Genomic DNA, 18,599 nt, shown 5'->3' on the forward strand with positions numbered 1-18,599 from the left:
ACACCAGCTCACAGCTCTGTTCTGGTCTCTGTGTGTGACTCCAGCTCACAGCTCTGGTCTCTCTCTCTGTGTGACTCCAGCTCACAGCCCTGTTCTCTCTCCTTGCTGCAGCTGACAAGAGAACACCAGGTGGCCCTCTCCTCCATCACTTACATCGGCTGTGCTCTGTCCATCTTCTGCCTGACGATCACCCTGGTCACGTTCGCCGTGCTGTCGTGAGTAATTTTTGCTTCATACCTGCTGAGCAGCCAGCACGCAGCAAGGCAAGCAGGATCCCTTCAGCTGCTCAGCATAAAACAAAGGCTATTAATTCTACAACCTTCCTTAATTAGATTCAGCACATGTATTTGTAACACTTGGTTGGTTATTTCTAAATTACTTTCATTTCCTGAAATGGGATGGTCTTTATATAGCAAGCCATTTTAATCTCGTGAGAGATTTTAATTTTTTTTTTAACTGTCCATGCTTTGCTATAGTTCAGGAACCTTGCAAAGAGCCTTGTAGGAGGCCTTGGTCGGGACTCCAGTACAAGGAGAGCAGGGACTGCAGGCCCACCCTCTCTGCCCCGCACATCTCTGGGTTGCTCAGAGTACACTGCCAGCACCTCCTGTTTTTCCACTGTCCTGTCTGTGAGGCAGGGTGTTCAGAAAGGAGTGCCCAGTAAGGAAGTCTCAGTCAGCACTGGCTGCCTGACTTTATTTTCACACAGCTCGTACACAATTACCTCATGCAGCCCACGTTGATGTTCGAGTGTCTCGCTGTTCTCCATCAGGCTGCTTTTCTGTGGTGCTTTAGTGGGGTGAAGGACACTGTAAGCAGTGTGGAATTCACTCCATGGCTCGTGCTTAGAAACCTCTGCACCTCCTGCCCAAAGCAGGGCAGCCCTGTGAGGGCTCTCTCTGCTGGGAAGGTTTCTGCCCCAGGGCACTCAGGACCTTTATTCCTATTTATGTTCCCCTAGTGACAAATGAGTTTGAGGCCCAGCTGGGCTTCATACAAACATTTCTGGAAAAAAGCTTTCATAAAGGTTTGTGTCTAAATAAGAAACAGAAAACCTGACTAAGGGTGAAGTAACTTGTCCAAGGCTGTGCAGCACTTTGGGAGTACAGCAAGGACTGGGGTTCTTGTCTCCTTTCACTCACTAAACCATATTCTTCTCACTTTAGTGTTTGATTCTTGTTTTCTTGTATTTTGGACATGCTGTTTAGAGGCCAGTTTCTAGGGAAAAGGACTAGCTGAATCTCAGTAAACTGACTGCAATGCTTGTTTTTTCCAGACCCCCTATTATTTCCAAGTTTTGAGATTTTTGTTGGTCATACTTGGATTAAGAGCATAATGTGTGGCAAAATCCACTCTAAATAAGTCCAACATCTGCCTGTCTGCCATTGTGCTGTTGGCATGTTTAGGCTAAGGGGAATGATCTGCTCCATTTTAGTCTGAGGGCAAAATTGGATGTTAGGGTGTTTCGAAAGGAAAAAGAAGCAAAAGGAGGAGGTGTTGCTGCAGCAGGGCTGAAAACTCCTCAAGGAGCTGGAGGCAAACAAGACTTGGAAGAGAGCTTGGAGCCAGCTGACTGTCACAGGGTTAAGCACCCCACCTACATACAGCATCCTTCAAACTGCCAATTGAAAATAATTTGATTATCTTTTCACTGGAGAGCAGGGTCTCCTTAAGCAGCTGAAGTGGAATTTTGCAATGTGGTGTTATATGACTGTGACATAAGTGGAGAAGAATCTGGCAAGTTCTTTGCTTCTCCATGTCCTGGCCAGGGCAGCCCCTTCCCAGGGGGCAGTGAGCCCTGCTCCCCTGGTGGGTGACACTGCCCAGCCTGTGGAGCTCCTCAGCACAGAGCCACTGGCACCAGGCAGAGCATCCTTGAGCTACGTTTTGGGATCTCAGTACTTCTTGTCCCCTCCCTCTTCATTCCCGCTCCATGGAGCGGTGCAGCAGGAGGCTGCATTGGAATAGGAACCTGTTATCACCAGCACTGTTTGTTTTTCAAAGAGAACAGAATTTAAGGCAAGCCTGGGATGTTCAGATCAATGTTTTTGTTTTCTGTTTCTTATTTTGGGATGAGAACAGAAACACGAGGTCAGCAGACTTCCAGGAAAGCCTGTTCTTGTCAGATTTCCAGCTGGTTTTTGAAAAGCCAAGGGAGATACGTTCAAATGATGTTGAAACCACAGTCAGGTTCCTGTCAAGACAGGCACTGCCCATCTGTGTATGGAGCTATCGTTCTCAGAAGTTATATTTGTATAAATCAGAATTGGAACCAATGTCTTTCCCCGTTCCCTCCTTTCCCAGAAAGGCAAATACCAACAAAATAAACCCAGGAGCTCTGGCGCAGAGTGGGCACAGGTTTGCTTTCTGTGGGGCGTGAGCTCCTTGTCAGCGCAGCACCCTCCAGGACCAAGCCCTTGCTGGTGCTCTGCCACTGGCCGTCCCTTTGCCACGTGCAGGGCGCTGTGCTGTGCCAGCATAGAGGGGTGCTCTGCTCAGGCGCTGCCCAGGCTGCTGGCAGCAGAGCTCCCGAGGCCCCAGGGTCAGCCCAGCCGCAGCCGGAGCCAGCTGGGTGCCTGCTGCAGCGTGGGAGGCCCTGGGGCCGTGCTGAGGTGTTTCTGTGCCCCGCAGGTCCGTCAGCACCATCCGCAACCAGCGCTACCACATCCACGCCAACCTGTCGAGCGCCGTGCTGCTGGCCCAGGCCCTGCTGCTGGCCAGCTTCCAGCTCAGCCCCGCAACCGTGAGTCTCTGGGGTCCTCGGGGCAGCTCCAGGCTCTGCTGGGCCCGCGGGCACAGCCAGGGAAGGTTCTGCAGGGGAGGTCTGGCTTTAACAACGCGCCTTAGCCAAAACCGCCATCCTGCTGCAGGGGAAATGCTCAGGCTGGGCACCAGGGCTAAGCCATTAAACTGGCATCCAAAGCAGCCCAGTGAGAGCAAGACAAACAGGCCAAGCTAACTGCATCACATACCAGTACAACCAATTTCTTTCCACTGTTAATTTTAAAAATGCAATTTAAAGTAACATGAGATGGAAAGTTCCACCTGAAAAACAGAAGCAAAACCTGATTTTACAATAAGCTTCCAGGGTGCTCTGTGTTTGTGCTGGTAAAAACTCAGCTAACCTTGTGACCAGCTGCTGCTCCACATTATTCAGAAGCAGCCAGTGGTTTCTATTACTGGGGGGTGGTGGTGGTGTTATTTTTTCTCAATAGAAGTAAATATGAGGTTTGCACATTGTTCATTTTGCCAATGCAACAACTACCTAAATTTATATTCAGCTCAAATGGGATCCCTTGAATTTCTGCTATGCTTATAAATAACTGTAATGCCTGGTTTGCACAGGCAGTCATTACCTGAGGACCTAAAAGCACTTTGGAAAACTAAGTTCATATTCTTTTGCTGTTTAACATTCGGGTGGGTCCTGAATGAGTCATGCAATGTGCAAGGGAGAAAATGAGAGGGGATGGTTTAGAAGGAAAATGAAATGGAGACGTTGGAGAGCAGCAAAAGATGAAACTGAAGACAGTAGAAACCGGGCATGAAAATAATCCTCTTTAGGTAGAGAGCTAAAACCCCATTGAAAGGACATGGGCTCGAGGGCAATGGAAGGTTCACCCAGCATGACAGGCTCAGGTATTCTCACAGGGCTTTCTTTTTCACCCATCCCAAATTGTCAGACAATTCGGCTGAGTCGCTTCCGACGGTGTGTGACAGCCTCTTTAGAGCTGAGCAAGGCCAGCAGGGCCTCAGCCTGTTCTGGTGTGGAGCTCCAGCTGTGTCCAGCTGTGGGCTGGGGGAGCCGCATTCTCCAGGGACCAGCCCCGGAGCCACCCACGTTCATAACCTGCCTTGGGCACACTCAGGTCCTGCTTGCTTAGTCCAGCTTGGGAAGCTCTCACGCAGACTCAGGCTGCAGTTTAGTAGGTGCAGATTTCCCCCTAAACCTGTCCCAAACCTGCTTTGGTGAAATTGGGATGGCAGCACCAGGAAGCGAGAGCTGTTTTACACCCCAGGCTTTGGGAAATAAAATGCTTCACAGAATCTGTGGATTTTTTAGCCCTGCCTCCTCTATAAGAGCTGTAATTGTTTGGGATAACTCTGTAAAGATCTGAAAGTTGACAGACCTGATGTAAATACTGTCTGCTGGGCTTTTATTTTTATGCTTTGTCCTCTTGGAATCCGGGGGGTTGTGATTCATCCTTTTATTGGTCTCCTGTCGTTACCCACTCCTGACTAGCTTTGAGAGCAGCCTAAATACCTTTAATTGCAGCTGTAATTGAGCTGCTGAGCAGCGGTTTCCAGAGAGGGAGGCAGTGTTTGCACCAGCAGGGTCAGTCTGTAACCTCTGCAGGGCTGCTGAGTGGGGCTGAGCTGTTCTGGGTGCCCTGCAGGACCCTCTGTGTCCCCCTGCCTGCGGCTGGCATCGCCCCTTGCCCTGAGCCTGCCCATCCTTTCCCATCTCTGCCTCTGGGGACGTTGCAGTTTTGATTGCAGATATGGCACACAGCATTCCCTGCTATTTTCAGATGCGTTATTTAATGATTTACAATTCATTCTGCAGCAATTTTTCTTTTGTAGAATAACAGTGGATTTTTTTTTCTTTTGTAGAATAATAATGATTTTTAACCATAAAGCTCCATCGTCACAAACAGGACTTTAATCTTTCAAGTACACCTAATTTATTCATTTATTAATAAAAAGCTGGTCATTGACACCTATCATCAATAGTCAACTGATCATGGAAGGCAATTCTTCCCACAATCAGGATGTCTTTTTGTGTCTTTATATTACTGAGACACAGGAAAATGAAAATTGAAGTATAAGGTGTTAGCCAGCACTGGGCTTTTTCCAGCACAACCAGGAAAATCTAATGTCTCTACTATCTGCAGTTCTGGGTATTTGTCTCTTTCTCACTCAATGCTCCTGCCTGGAATTGCTGGAAACATCCAAAAGGAGAGGTGAAACAAGCTGCTTTTGTTTGTGATATAGCTGTAAAATTACCGATCTGTTTTAAGACTGTCCTCAGGAATAAATGACAAAGATTGTCTGGCCCTTCTGAAAGCCTGCTTTACCTTCTCAACAGAAATAGCAGGACAGACCTTGCTGCTGGCTGGGCTGCTTTCTCTATTTCCACAGACCCTCCAGCTGTCAACCCTAAGAGTAGCAGGAAAATACCTGCCTTTTTACAGGTATTCTGCCAAAAGTGGGTGTTTCACAGGGTGCAGCATGGGAGACCTGCTTGGGTTTGGTGTGTGAAGACTCAGCTTCTCAGTGCTTTTACAGAAAGCAATTTTGCCATGTAAGAGTAACTGCTGAGCAATAATTAGGGCAGAAACCCCAACTGGAATGAGCAGCAAGTTTGGTATGGATTTTATGTAAAAATCTGCAACTAGGTATTATACAAAATTCTATGCAGACCAGCCTCCTGCTACTTCCCTGTGTGCCATTTTTCTGCTGCTTTGTGATTCATATTGTTTGGCTACTCTAAAGCTGGAAAATATCCATTTGACAGAACTAGCCTGTACGTCAGCTTTATGTTGCATTTAGATTTTTGTGGACCAATCTTCTGGTAGAAATCAAAAGGCATTAAAGTGGATTTTATAGCCTTATGATAAAATTAACTGGAAAGGCTCTTACAGCTTTTGTCAATAAGCTAATCTGGTTTAATAATATGTCACTGAACTTTGTGAAATACTAAACCACATACAGACCTCACTTACACAAATTAACCCCAAATTTATTGCTTTTGAACACAGGTAGTCCCATTGGATTTGCATTAGAATGTCCTTGCACTGGGCCAAGTGAGCCTGGGCAGGAAAGCCTCCATTTTCATTGCACTACCAAGCCCCAACATTTTAATTTTCACTGGAGTACAAAATCCCAAATCATCAGCATAAAGAATAAAATGGCAGCCCAGCCCAGCACAGCTCACACCGCAGAGGGAACGAACCATTAACAGCTGAGGCAGCAAACTGGTTCCTACTGGTGGAGCTCCCCCAGCACAGCCTGGAGCCCTCCTGGGGCTGAGGGAGGCAAAAGCCTTCCCTGCCCTGGGCTGGGGACAAGCAGCCACTGGGGATGCTGCAGGGGCCACAGGGGGATGGCACAGGGCAGGGCACAGGGGCAGGGCACAGGGCAGGGCACAGGGGGATGGCACAGGGGGATGGCACAGCTGCAGGGCACAGGGGGATATGGCACAGGGCAGGGCACAGGGGGATGGCACAGGGGGATGGCACAGGGCAGGGGGCACAGGGGGATGGCACAGGGCAGGGCACAGGGGGATGGCACAGGGGCAGGGCACAGCTGCAGGGCACAGGGCAGGGCACAGGGGGATGGCACAGGGGCAGGGCACAGGGGGATATGGCACAGGGGCAGGGCACAGCTGCAGGGCACAGGGCAGGGCACAGGGCAGGGCACAGGGGGATGGCACAGGGGGATGGCACAGCTGCACGGCACAGAGGGATGGCACAGGGGGATGGCACAGGGCAGGGCACAGGGGGATGGCACAGGGGGATGGCACAGGGGCAGGGCACAGCTGCAGGGCACAGGGCAGGGCACAGGACAGGGCACAGTGTCCATCCCAGCAGCCTGCCACACACAGGGCAGGGCTGGGGAGCTGAGCTGGGGCAGAGCAAACCAGGTCCTCCCATGGGGCATCACCCTGGGGACATCATCGTGGGGACATCACCATGGGGACATCACCGTGGGGACATCATCATGGGGAGATCACCATGGGGACATCCTGCAGTCATGTCTGCTCTGTCCCTCAGTGATGGGCACAGCCACCCTGCTGAGACCTCCTCGAGAGAGGGAGTGAGGAAGGGGAAGGGAAAAGCAGAGGGGAAGGGAAAAGCAGAGAGTGAGGAAGGGGAAGGGAAAAGCAGAGAGTGAGGAAAGGGAAGGGAAAAGCAGAGAGTGAGGAAGGGGAAGGGAAAAGCAGAGAGTGAGGAAGGGGAAGGGAAAAGCAGAGAGTGAGGAAGGGGAAGGGAAAAGCAGAGAGTGAGGAAGGGGAAGGGAAAAGCAGAGAGTGAGGAAGGGGAAGGGAAAAGCAGAGAGTGAGGAAGGGGAAGGGAGTGAGTGAGGAAAAGCCAGTGGGGAGCCCCTGAGGCTGGGAAGAAGAAAGGATTCCATTCTCCTGTTTTTAAGGCTGATCAAGCAGAGGCTTAGAGAAAAATTGAAGATGTCTGAGAGGAGCACCTGAAGGAGAAGCGGGGAGCAGGGAACAGGACAACACTTGTACCCCGCTTCTCTGGCTCCTGTATTTACTGCAGGCTCACAACCAGATGCAGACACTCAGTTTTGATTCCCTAAATATTTTGTAGACTTTATTGGGAGTGTTGCTCCTACTGTTATAAATAAATAACACATTTGGATTTCCACACCACATTTGACAATGTTGTTAGGGGGTTTTTTATTATTTTTTTAAAGGTAAAAGGATTTGTTACTCTGAAGCTATCTGAAAATGCAGTAGAAAAATGAAATTGTCTATTGCTTTCTAAGACAGTTTTACTCCAGTGATTTAGCATTTAGCCTGTAAATGTCTATAGAAGTTAAAAAAATAGAAAACTGATGTGACTGTATCACAAAGAACTAATGTATTCATCTTTACTCCTAATTTAGCTGCCTTGCAAGATCTTGGCCATTCTCCTTCATTTTTTCTTCCTGAGTGCGTTTGCATGGATGCTGGTGGAAGGATTTCATCTTTACAGCATGGTGATCAAAGTATTTGGGTCAGAAGAAAGCAAGCACTTATATTATTATGGAATTGGATGGGGTAAGCATTTAGTAGCTGCTTACTTTAAGTCTCCTCACTATAGGACAAGATTATATTCAGAAGCATATTTGAAATTGTCATCTTATGATCACAGTTTGCCTTACTGAGAGCAGGTCTGTTGGATGAGAAAAGGCATAATTCTGACTGCAATCACTTCAAAAGGTGCAGTCCTTGAGCCAGCTCCAGTGCAGGGAATGCCACAACCTCTGCAGCCAGACCTTGATTGTCCCATCAGTGGCAGCACCGAGGGAGGGAGGCCTCACCTCACTGCTGTGCTCTTTCTGTGGTTCTAACTCACACCAGTGCTTATTCCATCTGCAGCCTGCAGAGTCATGTGTGAAAAACAGGCACAGAAGTGTCAGGAGACCTCATGGGTTGGTGCTTTGCTGTAGCAAAGATTTCTAGGCCCGCCATTTGCAGGTGACAGAGTCTGTGGTGCTGGATGTTCTCCCACTTCAGCCACTTTCCTCTCCTGCAGAAACTGCCACAGAGTGAAGACTTTGTTCTGAGCTGTCAAATGACATCAATTCCATAATTTCCTGGTTTTTGTTGCCCAGATCTGATGTAACACAGCAGAAGAAAATCATAGAAAATGAACTTCCCAATATAAATTGGGAGAATATACTCATCCCATCAAGCAAATAGATCTTTTCATCATTGGAAGGAAATACACTTTCTGTTGTGTCTAATGCTTCCTCTTTCTCAATAAATGGCATACTTAGCCTTTTAGAATGGATGTCCTAAAATTGGTTTGAATTATATACCACTGAGTTTCTACAGCCTGTTTTTTTGTATTCTTTGGGGTTTTTTCTTGTATAGAAGACACAGAAGCTTTCAAAATACAATGCTTCTTAACTACTGAGGATACCCCATATTTATAAACATAGCTTCATATAAATATATAAATATATAAATATTCATAAGTGTCCTTCTAGCTGCAGTTATTAAAGAATGAAAATACTTCTTCCAAAAATTATACTTCTGACAGTACTGGAAAACTTTACACAATTTGTGAGGATGATAGTGGTAAAATTAAGCAGAAATTGCCTGTCAGAGGATTTTGTAAAACCCTCATGCAGAAAACCTAAAGAATTAAAAAGAAAATTGATACTTTAAGCTATCTAATACTCTGTCTGGGACCTGTTTATTAAATTCTGTAAGATGATCAAAGCTCAAACCTTCACATTTTATTAAATCATACAGGAATTAGCAAGCAATCATTTAATATTTGAAGGGATGGCTTTCACTGCATTCAGAACTGCTGGCAATAGACCCCTTGCCTCCTCTCCAGTTCCTGGCCTGGAATGAAGTGGCACAACAGGACCTGGCAGTGGTTAAAGTGGTTTAAATAAGGCTGATTCTGCTTCACGTGTAGCACTGCTTGGAGAGCAAGAGCAGCAAGTCCATAAAGCAAAGCCAGGCTTAAACAGGCCTGTGGTTCCCAGGGACATTAGCACTGATCCAGTTTAGCAGTTAAACTAGTACTGTATTAAAAAGTCATTTTGTCCGACATCAGTTAATTAATGTTGGATTAAACAGCTGCAGGGGGATCTCAAGTTAGACTGAATTTGAAAGTGGCTCCGAGTGGTTCATACAAAATTTAGCAGAACCTGCAGGGCTCACTGGAAGATGTACTTTCATTGCTAATAATGCCTCTGGATCTGCCTTTCCCTGCCCTGCTGCAGGCTGCCCACTGGTGATCTGTGTCATTTCTGCCACCTCGTCCCTGGACAGCTATGGAGAAAGTGGCAAGTGAGTATGAAAATCCCCTCGCTGCAGGTGCCATGGGGGTGAAAGCCTGGTGGGGAGGAAACCTGTAAATGCGTTAACTGGGCTGTGGTGCTGCAGGATCCCCCCGAGGAGCAGCAGAGAGAGGCTGCAAGAGGATGACTTGTGTAGAGATGTTGTTAAACACAAAGCCTCATGTCTGGTTTTCACAGAGATGAAGCACAAAAAGCTCCTGAGATCTTCTCCTGCTTTTCACTGAAGAGCTCCTCAGTGAGCTCCCTGCGCAGGGGAAGAAGCTTGCACCAAGATGAGAGTAATCATTGATTAAAGATATTCAGCCTTCCAAAGAAAAGTTACGCACCTGAAATCTGGAATGGATAATGTCCAAAACGTTGAAAATTAATTTCCTTTCTAATTTAGGAAAAGAAGAGCAAAATTATCCAAAAGAGCACCATAGGATTTAATCCTAAAATAATTTTACAGGTGGCAAAGTGGTTCATCTCTTCAGAGCTGCAGGAAGGGCCTGACTGTGTTTGCCAGCCCCTTCCCCACCACCAGCCAGGGGAGGGCTGCAATTTGCCTCTGGCTGCAATGAGAGAAATTCACTGCAGTGAGACATTTCAGAGTGCTCCAGCCCTGAAACACCTGTGGCCGAGGACACCAGAGCAGCAAATTGCAAATAAAACATTTCCTCTCTTGGCAGCTTTGCAGTGCTGTGAGGGTGGGCTGGGGCAGAGGGGTGGCACTGACTGCGTGACAAACCCAAGTGAGATCCCACCTTGGGCCCCCCGTGTCAGGGAGAAGGAGCCTTGTCCTCATGGGCTACCATTCCCTTGCTTTCAAAATTCATCCCCTTCTTGCACTCTCTTTTGGTTGTTTTATAAGTTGGGTTTTTTTTTTAATTGATAACATTACTGATTAAATGCCTGTGTGTTTCCTCTGGAACATCTCTGATCTCCCTGCAGCTGCTGGCTCTCCCTGGAGGACGGAGCAATCTGGGCTTTTGTGGCACCAGCCATGTTTGTCATTCTGGTAGGTACAAGCACAGCTTGCAGGGCTCGGGCAGGGCAGCTGGGCTGGGCAGGGCTGTGAGGGGGGTTTGGGTTCAGGCAAGGCTGCCCAGGTGAGTTTGGGCTGAGGTAAGGCTGCCCAGGTGAGTTTGGGCTCAGCTAAGGCTGCCCAGGTGAGTTTGCAGGGCTCAGGCAGGGCATGTTGGCTGGACAGGGCTGTGAGGTGGGTTTGGGCTCAGGTAAGGCTGCCCAGGTGAGTTTGGGTTCAGGTAAGGCTGCCCAGGTGAGTTTGCAGGGCTCAGGTAAGGCTGCCCAGGTGAGTTTGGGCTCAGCTAAGGCTGCCCAGGTGAGTTTCTGGGTCCAGCTCTGATGAGCTGCCCCTTCCCAGGGGTGCAGGGTCACAGCTGCAGTGTTTGGGCACACAAACACTCCACAGCAGGTGGTGAATGGTGCTCACGTGTTCAATTGCAGGGAGTTGTAGCTGTGCTCGTTCCAGGGGTCAGGAGTGTTTGCAGAGAACCTGTGCCAGGTCAGCACCTCAGTTTGCATTCCAAGGTGTGTAGATACAGATGATTGGAGAGCAGTTAAAATAATCTAATATTCAAGTGTCCCCTCCTCACATTAGCATTGCTTTCTGGCCGTTGCTCAGCACCAAAGGAGGGAGTGGATGCTGTCAGTGACACCAAACCTTCCCAGGCTGCTGCCCGAGGGTGGTGGTCACCCAAACACACCGGGCAGTGAGATGCTCATCACCTGAGCCAGCACAGCCTCTTGCAATCTGCATGTGCAGCTGCTTGGCAGGGAAAGCAAGAGGTTAACTGGCTCTGACTTAGGATATCTAACATTTGTGCAGCTCAAATGATGTTCTTGTAGGGATGCAAATACTTTCAGAAAGACAAAGAGTGAGCTCACAAGGTTGATCCACGTAGAGCAATTTGTTAGATTGTCTAAACCCAGCTCTGCCCAAAATAGCAGCAAGAGAGCTGACAAATTACCTCTCTGGGCATTGGAAATTCCAGCTGAAAAATGTGTTGGTGCCTATAGGGAAATAGCAGGGCTAAACACTCTCTGGTGTGTGTGCATGTGTGCCTGTGTTCTTTAAATAACAAATTAGCCACCAGCTGCATAAACTAGCATTTAAGTCTGAAAATACTTCTCAAAAAGCAGTTTTTGACTAGTTCAATCAGCAGTGTCTCTGCCAAGAAAGAGGATTATGCTGTGAGGAAAACAGGGGATTGCTCCTTTCACTCTCCAGGGACCAGGCAGACACAGTCCATCCACATTTATCCTGCCCAGCCTCACGGGCAGCCCAGACCTCACGGAGCCCAAAGCAGAAGGATGTGGAGGGGCTGTGACTGGGGAGGAACACTCACACACTCTTGTCTAGGCAGTAATTCACAGAACCTCCCAGCCCTACACAGATTCCTTTACCAAATACTCTCTTTCCTTGGGGTTTGAGTCAAGGGCTACGATGAAGGAAATAGCTCCTTCTATGTGTAGGTCTTTTGGCTTCTCCATACATCTTAGGGATTTGAGATCCCTATCCCCCACACCCCAAACCACAGCACACAAGCCTCTGCATCATCCCCTTAAAGCAGCTGCACCAAAAGCCCTTGCAGTTCATTTGCAAACCAAACTGAGCTCAGCCCAAGAGGCCTGGGACGTGTCTTCAGTCAAGGGGGGAAAATCCCGACTTGACAAAGTACCTGAATTTTTGACAGAAGACATCAAAACTTGTGGCAGAAGGTTTGTTTGTCATCAGCCACCTGCTGCCTTGGTGTGTTTCCCTGGATGGGGCAGAACTCAGGGAGTGCTGTGTGCCTGGAGCAGAGGCTGGGCTGCAGGGCCGGGGCCTCTCTGTTCTGTCCCTGTTTTTTGTATTTTCCTGGTGCTGCAGTTCGAGTGAGAGTTGGCAATGCTGAGTACACCACAGAAATGGCTTTCTCAAATGTGCTCATTACCACCTCAAAGGATTTACACAGGTTATTTACAAAATATGATTCGGTGGCAATAGGGAAAATGGTCCCAAGAGCATTGAATTTCACCTCTTATCTCTTAAAGCTGATTGAGCAGCAGGCACACTTGAGGAGCTGGCAGTTCCACAGGATGGCCCCTGGATAAACTCAAGAGCCATGGCAAAATGAACTATTGCAGATATGCTCTGATTCTACAGCACGTGATGATCGGCCCTTAGAAATCTAAAATAAAAAAGGGGTCAGAAGATTTGGAAAAAAACCCAAGAAAATCATTATAATCAAATTAAAACATGTTTAATTCACCCTCTCGTCCTCAGAGTTAGACTATTTATGTCAAAGTAGAGGATGATTATTGAGTTTTAACTGAGGAACAGCACTTCTTTTGAAGTGTTCTCTTTCTTTTTGTTCTGTAGTTCAGGATAGTTTTTGATCTACCCTTGTTCTTGATGCTTTGTAGCTCATGTGCAGCTTTGGACAGGAAGGGGGAAAAATGTCTTTCACCTTCACATTGCCTACCTTTTTATTTCTTTAAACCCAAGGTCTTTGCACAGCAACACAGTCTTTGCCACATTTCCTTTAAGAGATAAAGATTTCCTTCTTCCTTCACCTGTGACTCCAGCACAAACTTTCCTTTGTTGACCATTTTCAGTGTTAGTCTTTTCAAGATTTCCTGCTTTTCTCTTGGGAATTCTTTTCATTTTATTGATATTTCTGCTGGACCTGACATCAAAAAGAGCAGAGCCTTTGAAGAGCAGAGCTCAGATTTACCATATTTTTCTCATTGCTCCTTTAAAATGGTCTTGTACCCAAGATTGACTGATCTACAGTCAGGATATTGATCTACAGTCAGGGTATTTATTGATTTACAATCAGGGTATTTATTGATTTTCAGTCAGGGTACTGATTTACAGTCAGGGTACTGATTTACAGTCAGGGTATTGATTGACAGAGTATCGATTTACAATCAGGGTATTGATTTACAATCAGGGTACTGATTTACAGTCAGGGTATTGATCTACACTCAGGGTATTGGTTTACACTCAGGGTACTGATTTACAGTCAGGGTATTGATTGACAGTCTGAGTATTGATTTACACTCAGGGTATTGATCTACACTCAGGGTACTGATCTACACTCAGGGTATTGGTTTACACTCAGGGTATTGGTTTACACTCAGGGTGTTGGTTTACACTCCGGGTACTGATCTACACTCAGGGTATTGATCTACAATCAGGGTATTGGTTTATACTCCGGGTACTGATCTACACTCAGGGTATTGATCTACACTCAGGGTATTGGTTTATACTCCGGGTACTGATCTACACTCAGGGTATTGATTTACACTCAGGGTATTGATCTACAATCGGGGTATTGGTTTACACTCCGGGTACTGATTTGTGTGTGGGGATCCTGAGCACCTTGGCTGTGGGCAATGCACCCATCCAGGTGTCCTGATCAGGCAGGGGCGCTGCTGAGGGAAGGGGAAAGTCTGTGGGGGCGGGAATCACTGACACCAGCACAGGAGGCTCCTGTTTGCTGCTGGGCTGGTACCACACCCTCCCAGGGCAGCCTCCTCTGGGACTCCTGACCAAGGCTGTTCCTCCTCCTCCAGGTCAACATTGGCATCCTCATTGCTGTCACAAGAGTCATCTCCAGGATCAGTGCAGACAACTACAAGGTCCATGGAGATGCTAATGCCTTCAAGTAAGTTTTTCTCATTGAAATTATAGCACCAATCTCCCAGAAGCAGTGTTACACCATGGGCTGCTCCCAGAGCACTGACACCATCCTCAGAGAGCCAGCACTGGTGCTGGTGTGCTGCCCTTGAATGCAGCCAGTTAACCTGTGTTTATTAAAGCTGCTTGCTGCACGGGTGAAACCTGTGGCTCAGAGGAGCTGAAGTGTTCCCCTGCCTATTGCAGGTTCCAGCATTTGCTGATTCATTATTTTCCCTTTTGTAAATGGAGACTTTCCTCTTCCTGCTATGGTCAAAAGCTGAATTTCCCAGAGCATCATCAATCTCTACTGGGTTATTGCAATTCTTCTGCTTCTTCTGAGCACAGACCTTGTTTCTAGCCCCAGTTCAGTATAATATTTAGGCATATGCTTATCTTTAAGATTCTCTTGACATTACAAAGCACACAGGCTTACACTGGATTCAAATGTGTGCCTAAATTCAAGCAGATCTTTATATCACAGTGCCTGGAGCCTCTTGGGGTGGTGGCCTCTGGGAGTGAGTCATCTTTGAAACAGCACTAGCGAGTCTGGAGGGGAAATGTAAGGCACACACAGAGATTCCTCTGAATGTACAAGGACAAATTCTGGTCTCTGAAATATATATAGAGATACCACGTGTGTAGCTAAGAAGATAATTTATTATATCAGGGCTAAATTAAGGTGTTGAATATTCTATTTTGTGTCTCCTAAAGAAGCTTTAGTCCAAGTAAAAAAATGACACTGTATATAAAGAAAAGAATATGGAACTTAGATAGAAGGAAAGTGTGATGATGGTTTGTGTTTAATGTTTCTGAGGCACAGGTTATTGTATGATAAGGATTTGGTGCCACTGTTCTGAAATGGTATCATAAAAAACAATTTTTATGCTTGGATTACTTCTGTAATTTTGATATTGTCATTAGGTTTTAAATGTTGGTGACAGTTACCTAATTGAAGTTAGTTTACTTATTGCACACTTATCCAACAGGAAAAGAAAAACAGTAAATAAGTCTACACAAAAATCAATAAGATAATTACACTGTAGTGAAATGAGAAGCCTGGGAATTAAAATGACTGTTTCAGGTTTGGCTGAGCTCCTGTGACCTTCAGAAATATGAAGGAAATATAGAAACTTAGGAAGCAAATAATTGTATATGGTCAATGCCCATTTCTATGCACTGTTAGAAATATGAAGACAAAGACGCATCTCCATAAGGACAGGAGAGCTCCAGAGGTTGCTCCATGTATTTGGATATTTTACTGTATTTCAAGAAGTGGATTCAATACACACTGTACCCTGCACACTAACACACATTATTTTTTTAAACTGTGTGTGTGCACATAAGTAAATTGATTTATGAATGATTGGTCGAGGAGCATTAATGAGGAACATATGTTCTTAGCCCAAACATTATCAGCTGTAGATTTGGAATGGGATAACTCTGTTCTGCAAATGAGACTCCTCCAGGTTCCCTGGCTGAGAGATGCTCTTTGTGCCGAGTCATTTTCACATTACAGGTTCAGGATTTGACCTAACAAAAGTTACAGGGAGAAAAGTGGAGAAAAATTATTACCAGAAGGTTGATGCATCTGAAAACTTGAACCATTAAGTTACTAAGTGGAAATATGCTCTTACAGAACAGCTTTCCTCACAGAAATAAATTAAGTCAACAAAATACAATAGAAGGTAAATAGAACTTAGAGAATAGTTCTTCTGTACATATCATTAAAGAAGCGGGTCCTCAAAGAAAGTTTGAAAAGAGGAGTGCATAAATACATGTTCAAATCAGATCCTGATTTAACACAGCAGCGAGGCATGATGAAGTAGAGTTTTATGTTCAGAGGATGTCATGGGGAAAATAACTGGTCTGTTGGAAAAAAAGATAATTATAAAGCCTTTATAGCACAGAGTTTACATGCTAGTATGAAATCCTTGTGTGTATTTTCCAAGAAACAAGAGAACCCAGCAGAGCAGGGCTCTGATCTGGCAGTGAGCTGCTGTGCCAGCAGGGACAGCAGGTTGGACAGACAGCAGGACAGACAGCAGGTTGGACAGCAGGACAGACAGCTTCCCAGCAGGGTCACCCCTGCAGTGACCATGAGCTGGGGGCCTGGCAGCACTGACCGAAGGGGCTGTGGCTGGAGCTCCAGGAGGTGCCAGTGCCACCTCTGCCCCTGGTGGCTCAGGCCAGCACACACCTCAGTCTGGGAGCACCTGGCTGAGTGGCCTCACACTTGTGGACGTTCCCAAGTTCAAGCCCAAACCCAAGCAGAAATCCCAGCCTGCAGGTGCCACAGCACAGGCCCCTCCTCAGGCTCGCCTCTGGCCAGGCTCTGCTGCCAAAGGAAAACTTTAATGCCACTGACAAGGACTAAACTCCACTGCTGCTGGCAGAGGAGCTGCCCTGGCTCTGTGTCCCCTGAACGCCTGGGCCCAGTCAAGCTGACACCACGGCCTGGGCTCCTGGTCCTTGCTGCTGGCTCCTGCTGCAGCTGCTGGCCTCTGCTGAATGTTCCTCTCACGTGCCCTAAAAGCTCTGATTTCTCCCCAGTGGCAGAGGGAAGCCCAGGCTGTGCTCAGGCACCATCTCTGCACGTCTCAATCCAGGTGTGGTGGCTCAGCCCTCGCCTGAGCAGAGATCACCTCAGGAAATCCTGACAACAGAGACACATTTTGGGCGTGATGGGACCAGCTAGAAAGGGAGTTTATTGCTGGAGAAATGCTGCTGCTGGAGCATGTTTACTTTCTGAAAAATTAAGTTACTTGGCAATGCAAGTGGATATTACCAACAAGGCTTGTTTCTCTTGGCAACAAGCAGCAATAAACTGATGTAATTATTTAGAGTAATTGTTCCTGATTTTCCATGTGGCAGCAGGTCCCCTCAAATGCTGACTCAAATGTGACTGCAGAATGTGCACCAGGGTGAGCCAGTGCTCTGCTTGGAAGGCAGCAGCTGGCAAACCTCAGGTTTAAAAGCCAAAACAGAAAAGAAAGTTGCGAACAAAATTCCTTTTAGTGTCCAAAAATGAATTTATTATTCATCTTCCCCGTTCCCATTTTCCCCAGAACAAAGTGCAGCTCCTGGCTTGTTGGTCTCTTCAGGTTCAGATGCTGCTTGTCACAGAGGAGACATCAGAGCCCATCCTGCTGAACATCCTGCTCTGCTCTCACTGCCACTGCTGTGCTCCTTTGTTTGTTTAAAGTAAATAAAAACAGTGCCCCTGAAAGGAATTTAGGATGCAACATAAAAGACTAAGCTTTAATGATACATAAACTGCAAAATACCAAGTAATTTAAGGCAAAATGAGTACAATTAAACACTTTATGGTCAGAGACACTAATTAAAGCATGATAGACTCCTGTGACAGTCTGAATAGTAAGTATTTGGTCACTATAGTAATTTTCCTATGTGTGTGAAAATAGCTACTTTTTTAGTGTCTGAAACTTTAATTCTGCAGGACCAGTTTACTGGAAAGAGCTGAGCAAAGAATTATTATAATCTCCTTTTATTACTTGAATTTACTTTAGATCATGTTTTTGTGTTGTTTTTGAAGCATATTGAACACATGTGGAATATGAACTTTTCCTTTAGTTGTCATTATTATTCTTGGACCTTTTATCAGAGGATTAGCTATTGATTCTCAGCAAAATAATTTTGAGCAATAATCCAGTTGTGGCTTAATGAGAATGTCTTGCATCCAGGGAACAGATTTTCTGCCAAAAAGCTGATTTGTTTTAGTTTATAGAATGCTGAATCTAATACCTTGAAATATTTAAATGCTTACATACAGCATTAGTTTGAATTATCCATTCTTTTTTTAGGGACATAACTAATCATATGTTTGAGTTCAAGCAGTAGCCTCTCTAAGCTTAATGCAATTAAAGCAGATTATTTTAATGGAATTGCTCATGTGCTTGAAAAGGCACATGATTACATTTCTGAGTTATGAACCATTGGAACTCTTTTTCTGCTGCTTCTAAAGACTTCACTCAGCTCATTCATTGACGTATAAGGGCCTAAATAAGTTTTTGGTTTTGCTTACTGCCCGCCCCTTTCAAGGTCTCATTGCTTTCTGCATGGCAGGTGACTCTTGTGTTACAGTGAGGGGGATCCCCAGTGGGACAGTGTTGGACAAGGGCGCATTTCCTTCCCCACGGGGACAGCTCTTGCCTGATCCGTTTGGCACAGGTAATAACTGGACTGAGCTCCCTGGCTGCAGGGGTTAAAGTGTAACTCAAAGAGCTGCCAGAGATGTGTTTGGCACTGGCAGACATTAACTGCAGCAGAGCAGGGGATGCCCAGCTTGTCTCCACTGCAGGAGTGGTTGTAGTTTAGAGCACACACACCACGTTTAGCCGGCCCCCTGTGATTTCCCAGCCAGCTCACTTGG

The 18,599-nt window shown here is 46.4% G+C and overlaps 1 protein-coding gene across 1 annotated transcript in view; it reads left to right on the forward strand.

The window, feature by feature from the left end:
• ADGRD1 (adhesion G protein-coupled receptor D1) overlaps positions 1-18,599 on the forward strand; it is a 124,436-nt gene that overhangs the window by 81,605 nt on the left and 24,232 nt on the right. The window contains exons 16-21 of the mRNA XM_066562091.1: positions 112-215; positions 2,632-2,743; positions 7,624-7,777; positions 9,463-9,529; positions 10,471-10,537; positions 14,104-14,195. Coding sequence (XP_066418188.1) covers positions 112-215; positions 2,632-2,743; positions 7,624-7,777; positions 9,463-9,529; positions 10,471-10,537; positions 14,104-14,195 — 596 coding nt within the window. The remainder of the gene's footprint in view (positions 1-111; positions 216-2,631; positions 2,744-7,623; positions 7,778-9,462; positions 9,530-10,470; positions 10,538-14,103; positions 14,196-18,599) is intronic.

Source organism: Molothrus aeneus, chromosome 18, assembly GCF_037042795.1.
Source record: "Molothrus aeneus isolate 106 chromosome 18, BPBGC_Maene_1.0, whole genome shotgun sequence".
Classification (NCBI taxonomy): Eukaryota; Metazoa; Chordata; class Aves; order Passeriformes; family Icteridae; genus Molothrus; species Molothrus aeneus.